The sequence below is a fragment of the Chiloscyllium plagiosum genome, chromosome 4 (genome assembly GCF_004010195.1).
Source record: "Chiloscyllium plagiosum isolate BGI_BamShark_2017 chromosome 4, ASM401019v2, whole genome shotgun sequence".
Classification (NCBI taxonomy): domain Eukaryota; kingdom Metazoa; phylum Chordata; class Chondrichthyes; order Orectolobiformes; family Hemiscylliidae; genus Chiloscyllium; species Chiloscyllium plagiosum.
Window position 1 is genome coordinate 64,753,079 of NC_057713.1, and position 17,064 is coordinate 64,770,142.

Consider the following 17,064-nt stretch of genomic DNA (forward strand, 5'->3'; position numbering starts at 1 on the left):
AAGAGGGCAGTAGCAAGTTGGAGGTTTGGGACCAACGTGGCAACACCCTCTTGACCTGTCCATCATCCTTCCCAAAATTTTCTCCACCCTCCTCTCCGACCTATCACCTTCTCCCCCACATTCATCTACCTTTTGCATTCCCAGCAACCTTCACCACCCCTCCCATTTATCTCTCAGCCCCCCAGCCTCATTCCTGATGAAGGGCTGATGCCTGAAATGTTGATTCTCCTGCTCCTCAGATGCTGCCTGATCTGTGGTGCTTTTCCAGCACCAATCTCTGGACTCTGATCTCCAGCATCTGCAGTCCTCACTTTCTCCTCGGACTTGTACAGTTAATGGTAGGGCCCTGGGGAGTGTTGCTGAACAGAGACCTAGGGGTGCGAATGCATAGTTTCTTGGAAGTGGAGTCACAGGTAGACAGGGCGGTCAATACAGCTTGCCATCATTGGTCAGCGCACTGAGTTTAGGAGTCGGGAGGTCATGTTGCGGCTGTACAGGACATTGGTTGGGCCACTTTTAGAAACTGTGTGCAGTTCTGGCCTCCATGCTATAGGAAAGACGTTGTTAAAACTTCAAAGGGTTCAGAAAAGATGGACAACGATGTTGTCAGGGTTGGAGGGTTTAAGCTATAGAGAGATGCTGCAGTGGTTGGGGCTTTCTTTCCCCTGGAGCATTGGAGGCTGAAGCTTATGAAGGTTTATAAAATCACGAGGGACACAGATTGAGTGAACAGCCAAGGTCTTTTTTCCCCACGATAGGAGAGTTCAAAACTACAGGGCATAGGTTTAAGGTGAGGGAGGATAAATTTTAAAAAAGGACTTTGGGATAATTTGTTTGTGCAGCTACATGTATGGAACATGCTGCCAGAGGAAGTGGTGGAGGTGGTATAATTGCATCATTTAAAAGACATCTGGATGGGCAAATGAGCAAGAAGGGTTTAGGAGGGATATGAGCCAAATGCTGGCAAATTGGACTATACCAGTTTAAGATATCTGGTTGACATGGACGGGTTGGACTGAAGGATCTGTTTCTGTGCTGTATAACTCTGAGTATCTGCATCCTGTTATTCATTCATAATCTTTCATGATTTTACTAGAGACCCTGGATCTGGATTGTTGTATGCAGTATCACTTAGCTCTCTACATTAAGCGGTTTTCTGTTTAATACTCACACAAACCATTGTGTTTGCTGAAGGATCGCTTAGCTATTTACAGCAAGCTGCCTTTATAGTTTAGTATTTAGAAGTTCATCTTATGTCCATTGACAATCCCTTTTAAGATGTGCATGCACCAAATATACTCTCCCACACTCCTCAGTAAATCAGGGTTGAATCCCCAGCTTGCCGATAATAATAAACTGAACGACATACCAGACAAAGAAGTTAAAAATTGTGAAATACAATTCTGCTGCTGCTGATGGTCCACCACATCTCTCAGATGCCCAGTTTTCAGATGAAAGATTTGTTCTGAATCTACCCCAATTAGCAAGTTGGTGCCCAAAGTTAGGTAGGTGCAGGTGAGGTTAACAGCACTTTTCCCTTGTGTTGGTTGTATCACCACCGACCCAGGTTCAGGTTAGCAATTATGTTTTTTGGGATGTAGCCAGCTCAGTCAGTACTAGAGCTCCTGAGACATTTTGCTTGTGGACACTGACATCTTTAATCCTGTGTGTCATAGGATTTTGCAGATAGAAGAGGTCTTTCACCCCGCTGAGTCCTCAGTGACATATCTACACTAATACCACTCTCCAATACACGGCCCATAGCCTTGAATGTTATGACATTTCAAGTACTCATGCATGTACTTTGTAAAGGTCCTTCCCAGACAGCGCATTCCAAACTCCCACCACCCTCTGGGCTTTTTTTCAAAAAGACTCCCTACAGTGTGAAACCAGATCATTCGGCCCACCAAGTCCACACCGACCCTTGGAAGAGTAACCCACTCAGACCCTATTACTCTACATTTACCTCTGACTAATGCACCTAACCTACACATCCCTGAACACTATGGGAAATTTTAACCAATTCACCTGACCTGCACATCTTTGGTTTGTGGGAGGAAACCGGAGCACTCTGAGGAAACCCACGTAGACACGGTGAGAATGTGCAAACTCTTCACAGACAGTCACCAAGACTGGAATCGAACCCGGGTCCCTGGTGTTGTGAGGCAGCAGTACTAACCACTGAGCCACCGTGCTGCCCTCATATCACCTTTAAACACCTTGTTCTTCTCCTGAAAAGAAATATTCTTCCTTGTTATTGACCAGTTGCTTCCTATCTACTCTGGCCATGCACCTCTATCAAGTCCACCCTCAAACTTCTCTAAACATCCTCGCTTCACAGCTAAAATGCTCTAACCCAAGCAGTAGCCTGGCGAGTCTCTTCTATGTTCCCTCAAGTGCAATCATGTTGTTTTAATTGTGTGGCAACCAGAAGTGCACACAGAATTCCAACTGTGGCCTAACCAAAGTTTTGTACATCTCCAATATAACCTCCTTGCTCTATGTTCTAAGCTACAACTGATTAAGGCCGTGTCCCATATGCCTTTTTAACCACCATATTAATTGTCCTGTGCTTTCAGGGATCTGTGGACAAGCACCCCAACATCTCTCTGTTGTGTGTCCATGCCACCTTCAGTATTTCTTCCAAATGGTGCTCAACATCGGTGCTTGAACATCATTGACAGATCAGCTGAAGATAAGCAGTAGGTGGAACAGAAGCTTTCCTTCGTTATGATTTACACAATGCCATGAAACCTTTTGGGGTACGGAGTCAACACTGAAACGTCCCTAGGCCCTTTCCACGAAAAGCATACCGATATGCTGCTGCCTCCCATGTGTGGAACAGTACAGATCCAGAAATGACTCTGCAGGATGAAAGCAAGATATGGTTGTTTTTCACATTAGAAGGACTCCACAGTGGTGTTCCCTAGTGAGAAAGAAAGACTCTAAGGGAAGGGTGTACCATCAGTGCCAACTAAAGAAGCTGAAGATATTATTAAATTGAAATGAAAAGAAAAGATGCGTAGCAGGCCAGAAGTGCCTGAAGATATGAAGAACGTTAAAAGAACAACAAAAAGAAATAAGGAGAGAGAAATTACAATGTAATATCAAGCAAGTTAGAAATATAAAAACGAATTTAAAAGTTTCTTCAAGCATTTGAAAAGTAAGAGGAAGTAAGGGGAATGTTGGCTCTCTGGACAGGGAAGGGGACTGGGGTATTATTAGTGGAAAAATGGAAATGGTATATGATTTTTGTCTGTCTTCAATATAGTATCCCCAAAATAATTCTGAATCAGAATGTGAAAGGGATTGAGCAACTGAATTACAGTACAATCATTGGGGGAAAGAGTATTGAGAAAACTCTTACAAAATTTCACAGGTTCCCTGGTCCTGATAGAATTCATCCGAGGGTGAAGTGACTGCTGAGAGTGGAGATGTAATACTTTTAATTTTCCAGAATTCACTAGATACTGGAAATTTCCCATCAGACTGAAAAATAGCTAATGTAACTCCACTTTTTAAAATTGCAGTGAGACATAAAACAGGAAGCTACAGGCCAGGTAACCAAATATCTATCAGAGGAAAAATGTTTGAATCGATTAAGGATGTCATATGGCAAGGCAATTTGAAAATCTTATTGCACACAAGCAGGGTGAAAGTGATTTTGTGAAAGGGAAGTAGAGGAGTCAGTGGATGTATTCCACTGTACTCGTGCAGCTATTTACAAGGTGCCCATCAAAGGTTAGGAAGCAAAACAAAAGCTCCTTTTATAAGAATGGACATCCTTTTGCCAGAGATGGAGGATTGGTTAGCCAATAAGAAGCAAAGAATGGACATAAATGAGAAACTTTTAGGTTGGAAGGATGCAATGAGTGGTATGCCATAGGCATCAGTGATGGGATCTCAATTATTTATAATATATATAGATGACTTGGATGTAGAGACCAAAGATATGGTTTCTAATTTTCCTGATGATACAAGGATTGGCAGGAAACTCAGTTATGAAAAAGACATTAGTACAACAAAGAGACCTTGGAATGCAGGTTCATAGCTCCTTGAAAGTGGAATCGCAGGTAGACAAAATAGTGAAGAAGGCGTTTCGTATGCTTTCCTTTATTCGTCAGAGTATTGAGTACAGGAGTTGGGAGGTCATGTTGCGGCTGTACGGGACATTGGTTAGGCCACTGTTGGAATATTGCGTGCAGTTCTGATTCCTTCCTATTAGGAAGATGTGGTGAAGCTTGAAAGGGTTCAGAAAAGATTTACAAAGGTGTTGCCAGGGTTGGAGAATTTGAGTTATAGGGAGAGGTTGAATAGGCTGGAACTGTTTTCCCTGGAGCGCCGGAGGCTGAGGGATGACCTTATAGAGGTTTATAAAATCACGAGGGGCTTGGGTAGGATAAATAGACAAAGTCTTTTCCCTGGGGTCGGGGAGTCCAGAACCCGAGGACATAGGTTTAGGGTGAGAGAGGAAAGATATAAAAGAGACCTAAGAAGCAACTTTTTCTCTCAGAAGGTTGTACATGTATAGAATGAGCTGCCAGAGGAGGTGGTGGAGGCTCGTACAATTTCAACATTTAAAAGGTATCTGGATGGGTATATGAATAAGAAGGGTTTGGAGGGAAATGGGCCAGGTGCTGGCAGGTGGGACTAGATTCGGTTGAGATAACTGGTCGGCATGGACGAGTTGGACCGAAGGGTCTGTTTCCGTGCTGTACATCTCTATGACTGCAGATGCTAGAAATCTGAAATCAAAACAAAGTGCTGGAAAAATTCCGCACACCTGGCAGTATCTTGGAGAGAGAAAAGGAGTTAATGCTTTGAGTCAGATTACTTTCTTAGTGTGGAAACAGGCCCTTCGGCCCAACAAGTCCAAACCGACCCGCTGAAGCGCAACCCACCCAGACCCATTCCCCTACAGGCAATTTAGCATGGCCAATTCACCTAACCTGCACATTTTTGGACTGTGGGAGGAAACCAGAGCACCCGTAGGAAACCCACGCAGACACAGGGAGAATGTGCAAACTCACACAGTCTGAGGCGGGAATTGAACCCGGGTCTCTGGTGCTGTGAGCAGCAGTGCTAACCACTGTGCCACCGTGCCGAGTCAGATATGATATCCGTCAAAACTGAAGAGGGGGAAAAGTGATGAGATTTATGCTGTATAAAGGAGGCAGGGAGTGTGTTGGTGGAGCGGGTCTCTGGTGCTGTGAGCAGCAGTGCTAACCACTGTGCCGAGTCAGATATGATATCCGTCAAAACTGAAGAGGGGGAAAAGTGATGAGATTTATGCTGTATAAAGGAGGCAGGGAGTGTGTTGGTGGAGGTGGTGTCAGGTAAAAAGGAAGCTCATAGACAGGTTAAAGAGGAGGACATCTTAAAATGTTTAAAAAAAAAGCCATGGTAGCAGTAAACAACAATATTGGAAGTAAAGGAACAAACTGTTGATTCAGAGCAGGTGTTAATAACAGAATAAAGATCAGCTCTGACTCAAAGCAGAAACACTGTAACAAGGCACTAACTAGGCTTAAGCTGGGCTGAGACGTACCATTCTAGGTGCCACACTTTAGGAATGATGCGAACACATTGGAGCAAGACTGCAGAACAGGATTACAAGAATATATTCCAGGGACAAGGAACTTCAATTATGAAGGCAGATTGGAGAAAATTGGGATTGCTTTCCTCAGAGAGGAGAGAGCTAAAGGGAAATTTGATTCACGTTTTCAAAATCACAAGAGGTCTGAAGAGGTAGGGAGATCCAAGAGGCGGGAAGAAACTGTTTCCATTCGTAAAAAGGCAAACTGAAGAATGAGGAGGTGAAAATTGATTGTTATTAGCCAAGGAAGCAACTGTAATGTGGAAATAAACCTTTTTCTCACAGTGAGTATTTAATGTCTGCAATGCACTGTCTGGATGAATAGTGGAAACTAGCTCAATCAAGGTAGTCAACAGGGCATTGGATGATCATTCAAGAGAAGGTGTGAACGGTATTCTTCTGCCCTGAAAGGCTTCTGTGAAGATACATCTTAGCACTGGGGCAGAATTCAAAATGGAGGACATATTCATGGTTTAAGTTGTTAAACTCAACATGAAGTTAAGACAACTGCTAGCCTTATCAGAAGATGAGGTGCTTTTCCTCTAGCTTGTGCTCAGCTTTAATGGAGCATTACAAAAAAACCAAGGAGGACATTCTCGTGGATTGAGTGCAGGAGTTTATCAAAGTGGTCATCTGGACTGTATTTGGTCTCTCCAACATATCCCAGACTTCACAGTGAGCAGTGATTCCAATAGAATACATTGAAAGCAGTAAATGTAAATCACTGCTTCATGTGGAAAGTGAGGGCATTGGAAAATGAGGAAAGTAAAAGGCGCACTATCCCTCCTATTACCATGATAAACCTGTCCTGAGTTAATCATTTCTTTACAGGGAGCAATAGTGAGTCCCTTCAAAAGTTAAAGGTTTAGACAACAATTAAATTGGAGAAGAGATGTTATAATTAACATATTAGTCATAAATGCACGTTAAGAAATATCAATATTGTTTAACATTCATTCCCTCCACCACCAGCTCTCAGTAGCAACAATATGCACTGCAGAAATTTAAAGTGCCTTCTACAACACTATCCAAGCTCTCAACTTCCATCTAGAAAGGCAAGAGCAGTAGATATATAGAAACACAATCACCTGCAAGTTCTCCTCCAAGCCACTTGCGATCCTGACTTGAATATATGTTGCCTTTCCTTTAGTGTAGCTGGGCCAAAATCATGAAATTCCTTTACTAATGGCATTGTGTGCATATCTGTAGCGTATGGACTGCAACGGTTCAAGGCAGTGGCTCACCACCACCACAAGGGCAACTAGGGTCTGTCAATAAATGTTGGCCAGTCGGCAATGCCCACAATCCCACAAGTGAATAAAACAAAAGTTGCACAATTGTTTATTAGGACAGCATCTGAAAACGCATTAAATGAAATTTGTTTTTGCTTTTCTCATGGGAAAAGCAAGTGAGATGTAAAGAATATGGAGTACAAGATCAAGAATAAGAAATAAAGAAAATCTTAAAGATTTGCCCGGAGACATCCTATTACACATTAATTGATTAAGACATAGAAACTTCGCATACCTCTCAGCTTTACTTTGATCTTCAAATGGACTTTCAGACTGTTGATTTTTTATTTGCAATTCTTGCTCAAGTGCTTGTTTTTTGCATTCACAATCTTCATGCATTTTATTTCTCATAAATTCCTCTCTTTCCTGGCTTGTGTTGAGCAGCTGTTTCTTCTCTTCTTCAAGATCACGAATAGTTGCTTTGTATTTTGCTTCTATTTCAAATGCAATTCGCTGCTTTTCAGACATCATTTCCTCCCTTTCGGTTTCCATTGTTTTCAAATATTCTTTCAGTTTAGTGGTGAGCTCTTCAACTTGTCCCCTTAATGCTACCTCCATGTCCAGCGCTTGCTGTCTCATTACATCCAACTTATCTAGTTCTGCTTTAAGTATGGCCTTCTCCTGTTCTTGCCGGTCTAGCAGATCAGAAATACACTGATCTTTCTCTGTAGTCATTAGTATTCTTTCTTCTGCAAGGCCTACCTTGTATTCCTCAAGTTTTAGCTGGAGTTGCTGCTTCAAGTCAGTTATCTCTTCTCTATATTTATCAGTTTCTTTTATGACTTGACATTTTGCAATCTCCTCTTGTTGGACTTGAGTCTCTTTCAAGCGCTGCTTTAATTTCTCAGTTTCCACTTCCTTCAAAGCCAATTCAGCTTCCAAATTGCACCTAAAGTCAGAAAGTTCGGATACGTTCAATTTAAATTCATTTAGTTCTTGCTCTCGCTCCTGGAGCTTGATTGTAAGAGACTGCTGCACATGATCTAACCTTGTTTCATTTTCTTTTGAGATTTGTTCTTGTTGCTTACTATGATCAGCCAGTAATTTTTTCAATTCTTGATGATGCCTGACTTTCAGGTCATCTTCAAGATCCTTCAAATGACTTTGTTCAAGAGTCTGAAGCTCTTCCCTTAAGCACTTCATTTCATGGTCAGCCTTTAAATGAAGTCTGTTTAATTCTTCCAATAAACTCTCTCTCGATTGTCTGAGTTCTTGGATTTCAGTCTCTTGCTTTTTTCTGCCTTCCACTAAGTCATTTATTTCTTTATCTTTACTAATTTGTAAACATAAGAGAGTTTCATTTTCAGTTCTTACCTCAATAAACTCACAATCCTTCTGTTTTATGTAATCTTCAAGTTCCAACAAATCTTTTTTCAGCTTGTCAGTATTTTGCTGAGCAGTCACCAACTCAACATTCAATTTGTCCATTTGATCTTCGTAATCCTTTCTTAAAATTTCTAATTTTTGTTGATAATTTTCTTTTGCTCCCACTTCAACTCTACATTTTACAGTTTCAATTAGGCTTCTTAATTCTTCGCTTACATTTTTCATTGAACTACTAAAATCACACTGCTCCTTCTGAACAAGCTCTCTGAAATGATTAAGGTCTTTCTTAATGTTTATAAAATGCAACTGAGACATTTCAGTGATAAGCCTGTATTTTTCTATATGCACTTTAAGAGTTGCAACTTCTTTAGAATCCACATTTTCACCAAAAGTTGTATCCTGCATGCGTCGATTATCAATGGCATTAATAACTGAAGAATATAATGATTCAAGCATCATTTCAGGACTTTGTGGATCACTGTTTATGTTGGGTGAAGTTGAGCTCTCCTCAATCATAAATTCATTTACAGCTGACACAAAATCAGACTCTGGACTTTCTGCCAATGAGTCCATATCTATAGATCCTTGTTTGAGAACTTGTTCTAAATTTGGATGAGGAATGGTTTCAAAATCAAACGTATGGGCATCAATACTATCAGGAGACAGCTCTTCTAATGAGGCAGGAACGTTAGCAGGTGGGCAGATTGGTCCCTGAAGGCTAAGTGTAGATGTGGATCTAGAAGAGGTAGTTTTAGTTCTGGTTGTGCTTTCCAACTTGTGTTTTGTTGGTGTTGTTACTGAAGTTTGATCTAGAGACACCTGTAAACAGAAAAAAGATTAAAAAGCATCAGTAAAAAAGTGGTTTCATGCAAGTTACAAAATAACTAATTTTATAAATTGACTGTGTATCCTATCTCAAATTCCTCCTCTTCTTTTTTCATCCCCCCCCAACTCTTGCCTTTCCTTCACCATCTTCCTCCCCCTTGTTTTCACCCATCCTCTACAACACCAAAATGTACTCTCTTCAATTTCCCAAACACATTCTTCCATAGCTCAGTGATTTATCTTCCTCATAATTCTTTACTTTTTCCCCCCAAACTTTGTTGGAGCTTAAAGGATTGCACTTGACTGTTCAAGCACAACTTTCATGTACAAATGTCAGAACAGCATAGCCATTCTTTGCTGACTAGAGGGATCAATTCCAAAACAAGAAACAGCAATGATATCAAAATAAGTAGCAAATTAAGATATAGGTTTTATTATTCACTCACAGGATGTGGGTGTCAAAGTGCATGTCCACATTATATCTTGATTCCTAATTAAATCAAGTTGGTGATAGCAGTGGTAAGTTTCCTTCTGCATAGATTGCACAAGTTAAAGTTGGACAACATCTCTTGTGCTGTTAGAGAGGGGTTTCCAGGATTTTGACCGAGCATTCATATAGGAATGATGATATCTTTTTGAATCACGATGATGTTGGGCTTCAAAGGGGACTAGCAGGTGATGATAGTCTCAGGTCTCAGTTGCTCTTGTTCTTACAGGTGGTAAAGATCTTGGATTGGGAAGATGCGGTTAAATAAGTCGTGATTGGACCCTGGTAACTTATAACTGTAATCTTGTGACTTCCGCCACTGTGCACTGGTGGCATATTAAGTGATTGCTGTAGATATCAGATGCAGTACTAATCAAGTGGACTGCTACGTTCTGTGTAGCATTGAATATCTTAACTGCGTTGAAACTGCACCATTCCAGGGAAGTATAAAATATTCTATCACACTTCTTAATTGTGCCTTTTAGATGGCAGGCAAGATTTGAGCAATCATAGGTGACCTACTCACTACAGAATTCCCAGTCTCTGACTTAGTCATGCAACCACAGTAATAGTATGGCTGGGCCAGTTTAGTTTCTCATCAATAGTGATACCCAGCATGGTCATCGTGGGGGATTCAATGATGGTAAGGACATGGAATGTCAAAAGGACAAGGTCGAATTCTCTCTCGTTAAGAGATCATCACTGCCTGACACTTAGACGATAAGTATATTCACATCACCATCAGCCTTGATATAAATGTTGTCCAGGCACCGCTACATTTGGACGTGTACTAATGCAGTTTGAGAATTTGCAAAAGGTGCAATCATTGGTAAATATCTCCACCTCTGGATTTACGATGTAGCATTCCAGTTGATGAAGCAGCTGTCGATATTCTGTTGGATCAAAGACACAACCCTAAAAAACTCTAGTAATGCCCTATAGTTGAGATGACTGATCTCCAGTAGCCACAACTACTCAACCTCATCTTGCTGCTCAAGTACAGTTTAAATCAAGGCTGTAATGAGATGAGGAGCTCAGTGAACCCAGGTGGAACTGAAAACAGAGTGACAGTGAGCAGGTTACTGTTGGACAAGTACCACTTTCAAGTATTTAGCTTTGAATATAAAGTTTTTAATTACCTCAGGTTTGCAGAGGGTTGAACGTGGGAGATCAGCAAAGAATTAAAGCTAAAATCAGCAAAGACAGTGATGTAGATTTCAGCAGTATATTAGCTATGATATGATTTAAATTAGGCAAAATTATAGAGGTGAAAGTGTTGTGATAATGCTGTGGGTTTAAGAGGTTATATTATCCTGAGTTTTTTTGAAGAAAGCTTTTAAGGCACAGGCACCGAGCAGTCCAACAGCACCACTGGACTAAACAACTTGTGAAGCCTTGGCTTTTTTTTCAAGAAGCCAAGAACAAAAGAAACATCCTTAAATGGTGTCAAAATAAGTCGCAAGTTAAGATATAGGTGTAGAGAATGGGTGTGGAGAAACCAGGACCTTTATTCAACTTTGCTGTTGGGATCTTGAAAAATGAAAGTTTTTTACCCTCTCTCGGTTACAGCCAAAAGCTCGGGGTTCTCTGTCTGCTATGGGATTTGCATGCGAGACAACCTGTTTTCTGAATTTGTCTTTTGCCAGGGGTGTGTTTATGGGATGTTACTATATTGGAACAGTTAATTAGTAATGTTACTGTATGTATTATTGTGTTAAGTTTTCAAATAGAGTTAAGTAACAGCACACAAACCAACAGCCACTCTCAGACAACAACAACTCACCAGGACAAAGGACTCAATACCCAGCATGAGCAAAACCAACATAGTGAACAAAATCCCATGCAAGGACTGCACAAAACACTACATAGGACAAACAGGAAGACAGCTAACGATCCGTATCCATGAACACCAACTAGCCACAAAACAACACGATCAGCTATCCTTAGCCACACATGCGGATGACAAGCAACAGGAGTTCGACTAGGACAACACTACTATTATAGGACAAGCCAAACAGAACAGCCAGGGAATTCCTAGAGGCATGGCACTCCTCCACAGGTTCTATCAACAAACACATCAACCTGGACCCAATATTCCAGCCACTGCAGCAGACAACTGGAACGGACAACCAGAAGCGGCAGAGACAAACCACTAAATGCGGAGGAAACATCACAGAAGCGCTTCACAGGAGGCTCCCAAGCACTGAGGATGTCACCTACACAGGGGACGAAACGTCTGCAACACAAATTCCTAGCTCGGGTGAACAGAACCACAACAACGAGCACCCGAGCTACAAATCTTCTCACAAACTTTGAATAACTTAGGAGATACATATGTGCAGACAGTAGAGAAAATTCAGAGAAAGATGCAAAACCATGGCTGACAAGTAGGGTGATCAGACATACTAACGTTTGTAACAAAAGCAGAAGTGCACAAGTTCACCTCACTTATTGTTGAAGGTAGCAAGGAACATTAGATTAAGATATTATTATAAGTGAATTATACCTAACAGAAAAGAATAACCTAGTCGATAAAAGAAAGACTGATAGAAAGGTTGACCAACTAAAAATGCTTTCATAATCTCAAGTATTTAGTATGGACACATTTAGGGAATGTAAATGCACTCAGAAGACCAAAACTAAGGGCCTTATATAGAAGATGGTCTTAACAAATCCAATGAGGAATTCAGGTGAAACTTCTTTACCCAGAGTCTAAGAAGGTAGAACTTGTTACTAAAGAAGTGAGTGAGATAAATGACAGACACATTAGTAGGGAGATTAGCCATTGGAGGGAGAAAGGAGTAGAGAGACACAGAGTGAATGCTAAATGAAGGAAAGTAGGGAAATGTGCATGAAGAGAATTTATTGAAGAGAATAATGCCTCTGTGCTGCAAATACTTTGTCAATGTATTACCTTGCACTGCAGTCAGCTGGTTTGCAGCTTTTTACGCAGACATAGATTACCTCAAACAGAAAAAGAGTCCCATTCTCTTGCACTGATGAGCACTTCAGGTTGATACAGCTGTTAAATGTACACTAGCTGAATATTCAGGACAATTGAAGTGTGATGAATCTTCACGCGTTCTTCAATTAATTAAAGGCTAAGCATAAAACTATAATATTCATGCAATGCAACACTTGTTTATCAGTTTGAAAGTAACAACCTTACATAATTCTTCAACCTGAAAGAATATATAACCTCTTTGGAACTTTTCGATGAATGGTTGAATTTGCATAAACTGGCTTTTTCCCTTCACAGACATAAATGCATTAATGATCAGGAAAATACAAGTATTTTAACATAGTTAAGAATAGATTTGCTTTTCTGGTCACTGAGGAAACAATTATATGTCATGGTTACAAAATAACAAATTAAAAATTTAAGGCCTACTAATGGACACAAAACAGTACCTTTTGTTCAGTCAACAAGTCAGTGATGGTCTGGGACATTTCATCCAAACTCTGAGCAGCTTTGACTAAATTACGAAGAATTTGATGATGCTGCTGCAATGGTTCAAAGTCACACAGTGTAGGAATCCTTTGAAAAAAAGAAATAAAATGAGTTTAAACATATACTAGATTCCCTTCATGCCTCCACTACATTCATTATCATAGCTAAACAATTTAAATAAAAACATTTGATGATGGTTTTGTTTTAATGGTACTCTGAGAAAAAGCATGTATTGGCTTATTCACCTGCACTTCACCAAACAAGGAACTTCGAGACAATATGAAAATCATTTAGAGAAAACACTCCCTGACACCATTTTCAAACTGTAAGGCTCAAGATGTAAAAATAAGTGCTGTATAATCTGACGTACCAACCAATTGCTGAAAACAAAAGAAATACATTGCAACTGCTATGTAGTGACTCACCAAACGCACTTGTGCTACAAGGAAATCAGTCGAGGCAATTCACTTCATTTCAGGGAGGGAGGTCATTAAATGTGGGCACATTAGATAACTTATCCTTTAGGTACTGGTGACATGGCTAATCTCTCCATTGATAACCGTGCATGATTGAAATGATAATCATAAAAGAGCTGGAAACTTTTTATTTTAAATGCTCACCTTTACAAGAAGTAGTCCTCACTTCAGGAACCAAGTTATCCTCAACATACCATGGCTAAGGTCAGCAAACGGCAATGAAAAAATAAAAACAAAACTCTAAGACTTTCAGCCAGAACTACGTGACATTAATATAAAATATAAATTGTGTCCCCGAGTGACCATCTCTTCAACCACAGGTGGCAAAGGAAGAAAAAAAAAAGGCCTCCTCATGCGATTCATTTAACAGAAAGCTTTTGACAACATTCAAAACAATTAAATGCTAACTGTTCAGAATGGCTAACTTAGCCTAATTACTGTTTTCTTCAAGGACATAAAATTTAAGTGGACAAAATTGTTTGTATCAAATGTGATGTGCAAGAAACATTAAACATTAAACTAAAAGAATGAAAAATGAAAAAATCATTTTGCAGTTAACTTCATTTGAAGTATGAAAAATATGGAAGATGAATAAATCTACCTATCTTCATTTTTATCCTCCACATACCACGACGTAGACTTTGCAAAATACTATCCTTTTAGGAACAAGGATAAATATATTACCGTTCAGTGAAACTGCTGACTCTGCAACATCTATGTAGGCAAATCCAGAGGATACCTCTTGTATGTAGGAATTATTAACTGAAATTCAAAGGCATTAATTGCCAAAATATTTGCCTTGATGGTTTCTCCACACATGGGCGTTATTCTGGTTATTCCACTACTATATTAGGTGGTTGTTTTTTTAAAACATGATTAATTAACCGATGAGCAGTTTTGTCAGTTGGTATTTTATCTTTAGTATTTCTTTTGAAAGATTAACAAAACTTGGGATGTTAATCTGAATAATCAACATTCTATAAGTGTTACAAAAACAAAAAAACCTTGGCATCTACATGGAGAAAACCACATTAAAATTTACATTTACACAGATGGGCAAAGGATACCAAAATGCTATGGGATTCAAAGGCGCTGAACAAGAATGTGGTAACCTCCTCAACCTATGTTAATGCTACACATGAAGGTTCACTCATACTAGTAAATGATTCCCTTTGATGATATTGATCTCATTGAGTCACAATTTCTTCACATTTAAAGTTTCATGTAATAAGCAACTCATCACATGAAGTTCAACTAGGAGATATAGCATCTACATGAGTACACTGCAATGCTACTAAGGTGCCTATAGTTGGTGATACGTCAGTAATGCTGCAAAAGTTAATTTTCCATATATGCCAAGAGGACACAGGTTAACTTGCAGAAATTTCATGCCCTAATCTCAGGAACTGACATAAGATATAAAGTTTGAAAGCACAGGAGGGGTGAACAAGAAAATAGTTTTATTACCCTGAACTTCCATTTTGCCTGCATGCCATCTGTGTGAAAATGGTCAAACATCAACGATACAAGTACAAGCAGCGGATGGGATTTTACAAAGAGAGAAAAGGTTTGGGAAAAAAACCCCACTAATACCACCATCTAGAAGAGGAAAAAATTATTTTTTTCCCTCTTCTAGATGGTGGTATTTGTGATTTTTTTTTTCCCTTTACTGGAACCAATTCAGTTTCCAGCACTTCTCCTCTTTGGTAGTTTCTTGGGATCACGATTGAATTGCTTCTACATCAGCATAATACGTTCTGAAATGGCTAATAAATTCAATGTGCAATCTGCAGATTCATGTGGTGTTTAAAGGGTGGAATAGATGAGTAGTTTGAATGCCTGAGCACTGCCTCAGACACTACGATTTCACTTTTTCCTGACCCTATGTTTTTTGATGTAATCATTTGTTTCCCAAATTAGTTTCTTCTATTTTGTTCAGTCAGGAGCTAAGTTTTTTTTCCTGAATCGGCAAGAATGGTTGATCAGGAGTGCTTGGAAGGCATCTCTTCAGCATTTCCACTGCACTCCTTGGAGTCATAGTCACAGAGGTGTACAGCACGGAAACAGACTCTTCGATCCAACTCGTCCATACAGAGTAGGTATCCCAACCTAATCTCGAACCGCTTGCCAGCACCCGACCCATATCTCTCCAAACCCTTCCTATTCATACACCCAACCAGATGCCTTTTAAAATGTTGCTCTGTATCCAAATGGCTAGTTCTCCTTGTATTCCATGAGAGCTAGCCTTGCTAACCAGTCTCCCATGAGGAACCTTGTCAAACTCCTTACTTAAGTCCATTTAGATCAAGTCCACCGCTCTGCCCTCAACAATCCTCTTTTGTTACTTCGTCAAAAAACTCAAACAAGCTCCTGAGACATGATTTCCCACACACCAAGCCAAGTTGACTATCCCTAATCAGTTCCTGCCTTTCCAAATACATGTAAATTCTGTTCCTCAGGATCCCCTCCAACAACCTGCCCACTATTGATGTCAAGCTCACTCGTCAATAGATCCCTGGCTTGACCTTACCACCTTTCTTACATAGTAGCACCACGTTAGCCAATCTCCAGTCTTCCGGCATCTCACCTGTGACTATCAATGAAACAAATATCTCAGCAAGGAGTTCAGCAATCACTTTCGTAGCTTCCCACAGAGTTCTAGGGTACACCTGATAAGGTCCTAGGGATTAATCCACCTTTATGTGTTTCAACACAGCAGCACTTCCGCCTCTGTAATATGGACATCTTTCACAATGTCACCATCTATTTCCTTACATTCTATATCTTCCAAGTCCTGCTCCACAGTAAACACTAATGCAAAATACTCATTTAGTATCTCCCTCATCTCCTGCGGCTCCACACAAGGCTGCCTTGCTGATCTTGGAGGGGTCCTATTCTCTCCCTTGTTACCCTTCTGTCCTTAACGTATTTGTAAAATCCCTTCAGATTCTCCTTAACTCTATTTGCCAAAGCTACCTCATGTCCCCTTTTTGCCTTCCTGATTTGTCTCTTAAGTATACTCCTATTGCCTTTATACTCCAAGGATTCACTCAATCTATCCTGTCTATAACTGGCATGTGCTTCCTTCTTTTTCTTAACCAAACCCTCAATTTCTTTAGTCATCCAGCATTCCCTACACCTACCAGCCTTTCCTTTTACCCTAACAGGAATATACGGTCTCTGGACTCTTGTTACCTCATTTCTGAAGGCTTCCCATTTTCCAGCCGTCCCTTTACTTGCAAACATCTATCCCCAATCAGCTTTTGAAAGTTCTTGCCTAATACCATCAAAATTAGCCTTCTTCCAATTTAGAACTTCAAACTTTTAGATCTGGCCTGTCCTTTTCCATCACTATTTTAAAACTAATAGAATTATGGTCGCTGGCCCCAGAGTGTCCCCCCATTGACACCTCAGTCACCTGCTCTGCCTTATTTCCCAAGGTCACATTTTGCACCTTCTCTAGTAGGTACATCCACATACTGAATCAGAAAATGTTCTTGTACACACTTAAATTCCTCTCCATCTAAACCCTTAACACTATGGCAGTCCCAGTCTATGTTTGGAAAGTTAAAATCCCCTCCCATAACCACCCTATTATTCTTAAAGATAGC

The 17,064-nt window shown here is 40.2% G+C and overlaps 1 protein-coding gene across 4 annotated transcripts in view; it reads right to left on the minus strand.

Moving 5' to 3' along the window:
* rb1cc1 (RB1-inducible coiled-coil 1) overlaps positions 1 to 17,064 on the minus strand; it is a 194,693-nt gene that overhangs the window by 96,056 nt on the left and 81,573 nt on the right. For all 4 annotated transcript variants that reach the window (XM_043688325.1, XM_043688321.1, XM_043688324.1 and 1 more), the window contains 2 exons: positions 12,938 to 13,064; positions 7,124 to 9,033 (listed from right to left, as the gene is read on the minus strand). In XM_043688325.1, the coding sequence (XP_043544260.1) occupies positions 7,124 to 9,033; positions 12,938 to 13,064 (2,037 nt within the window). The remainder of the gene's footprint in view (positions 1 to 7,123; positions 9,034 to 12,937; positions 13,065 to 17,064) is intronic.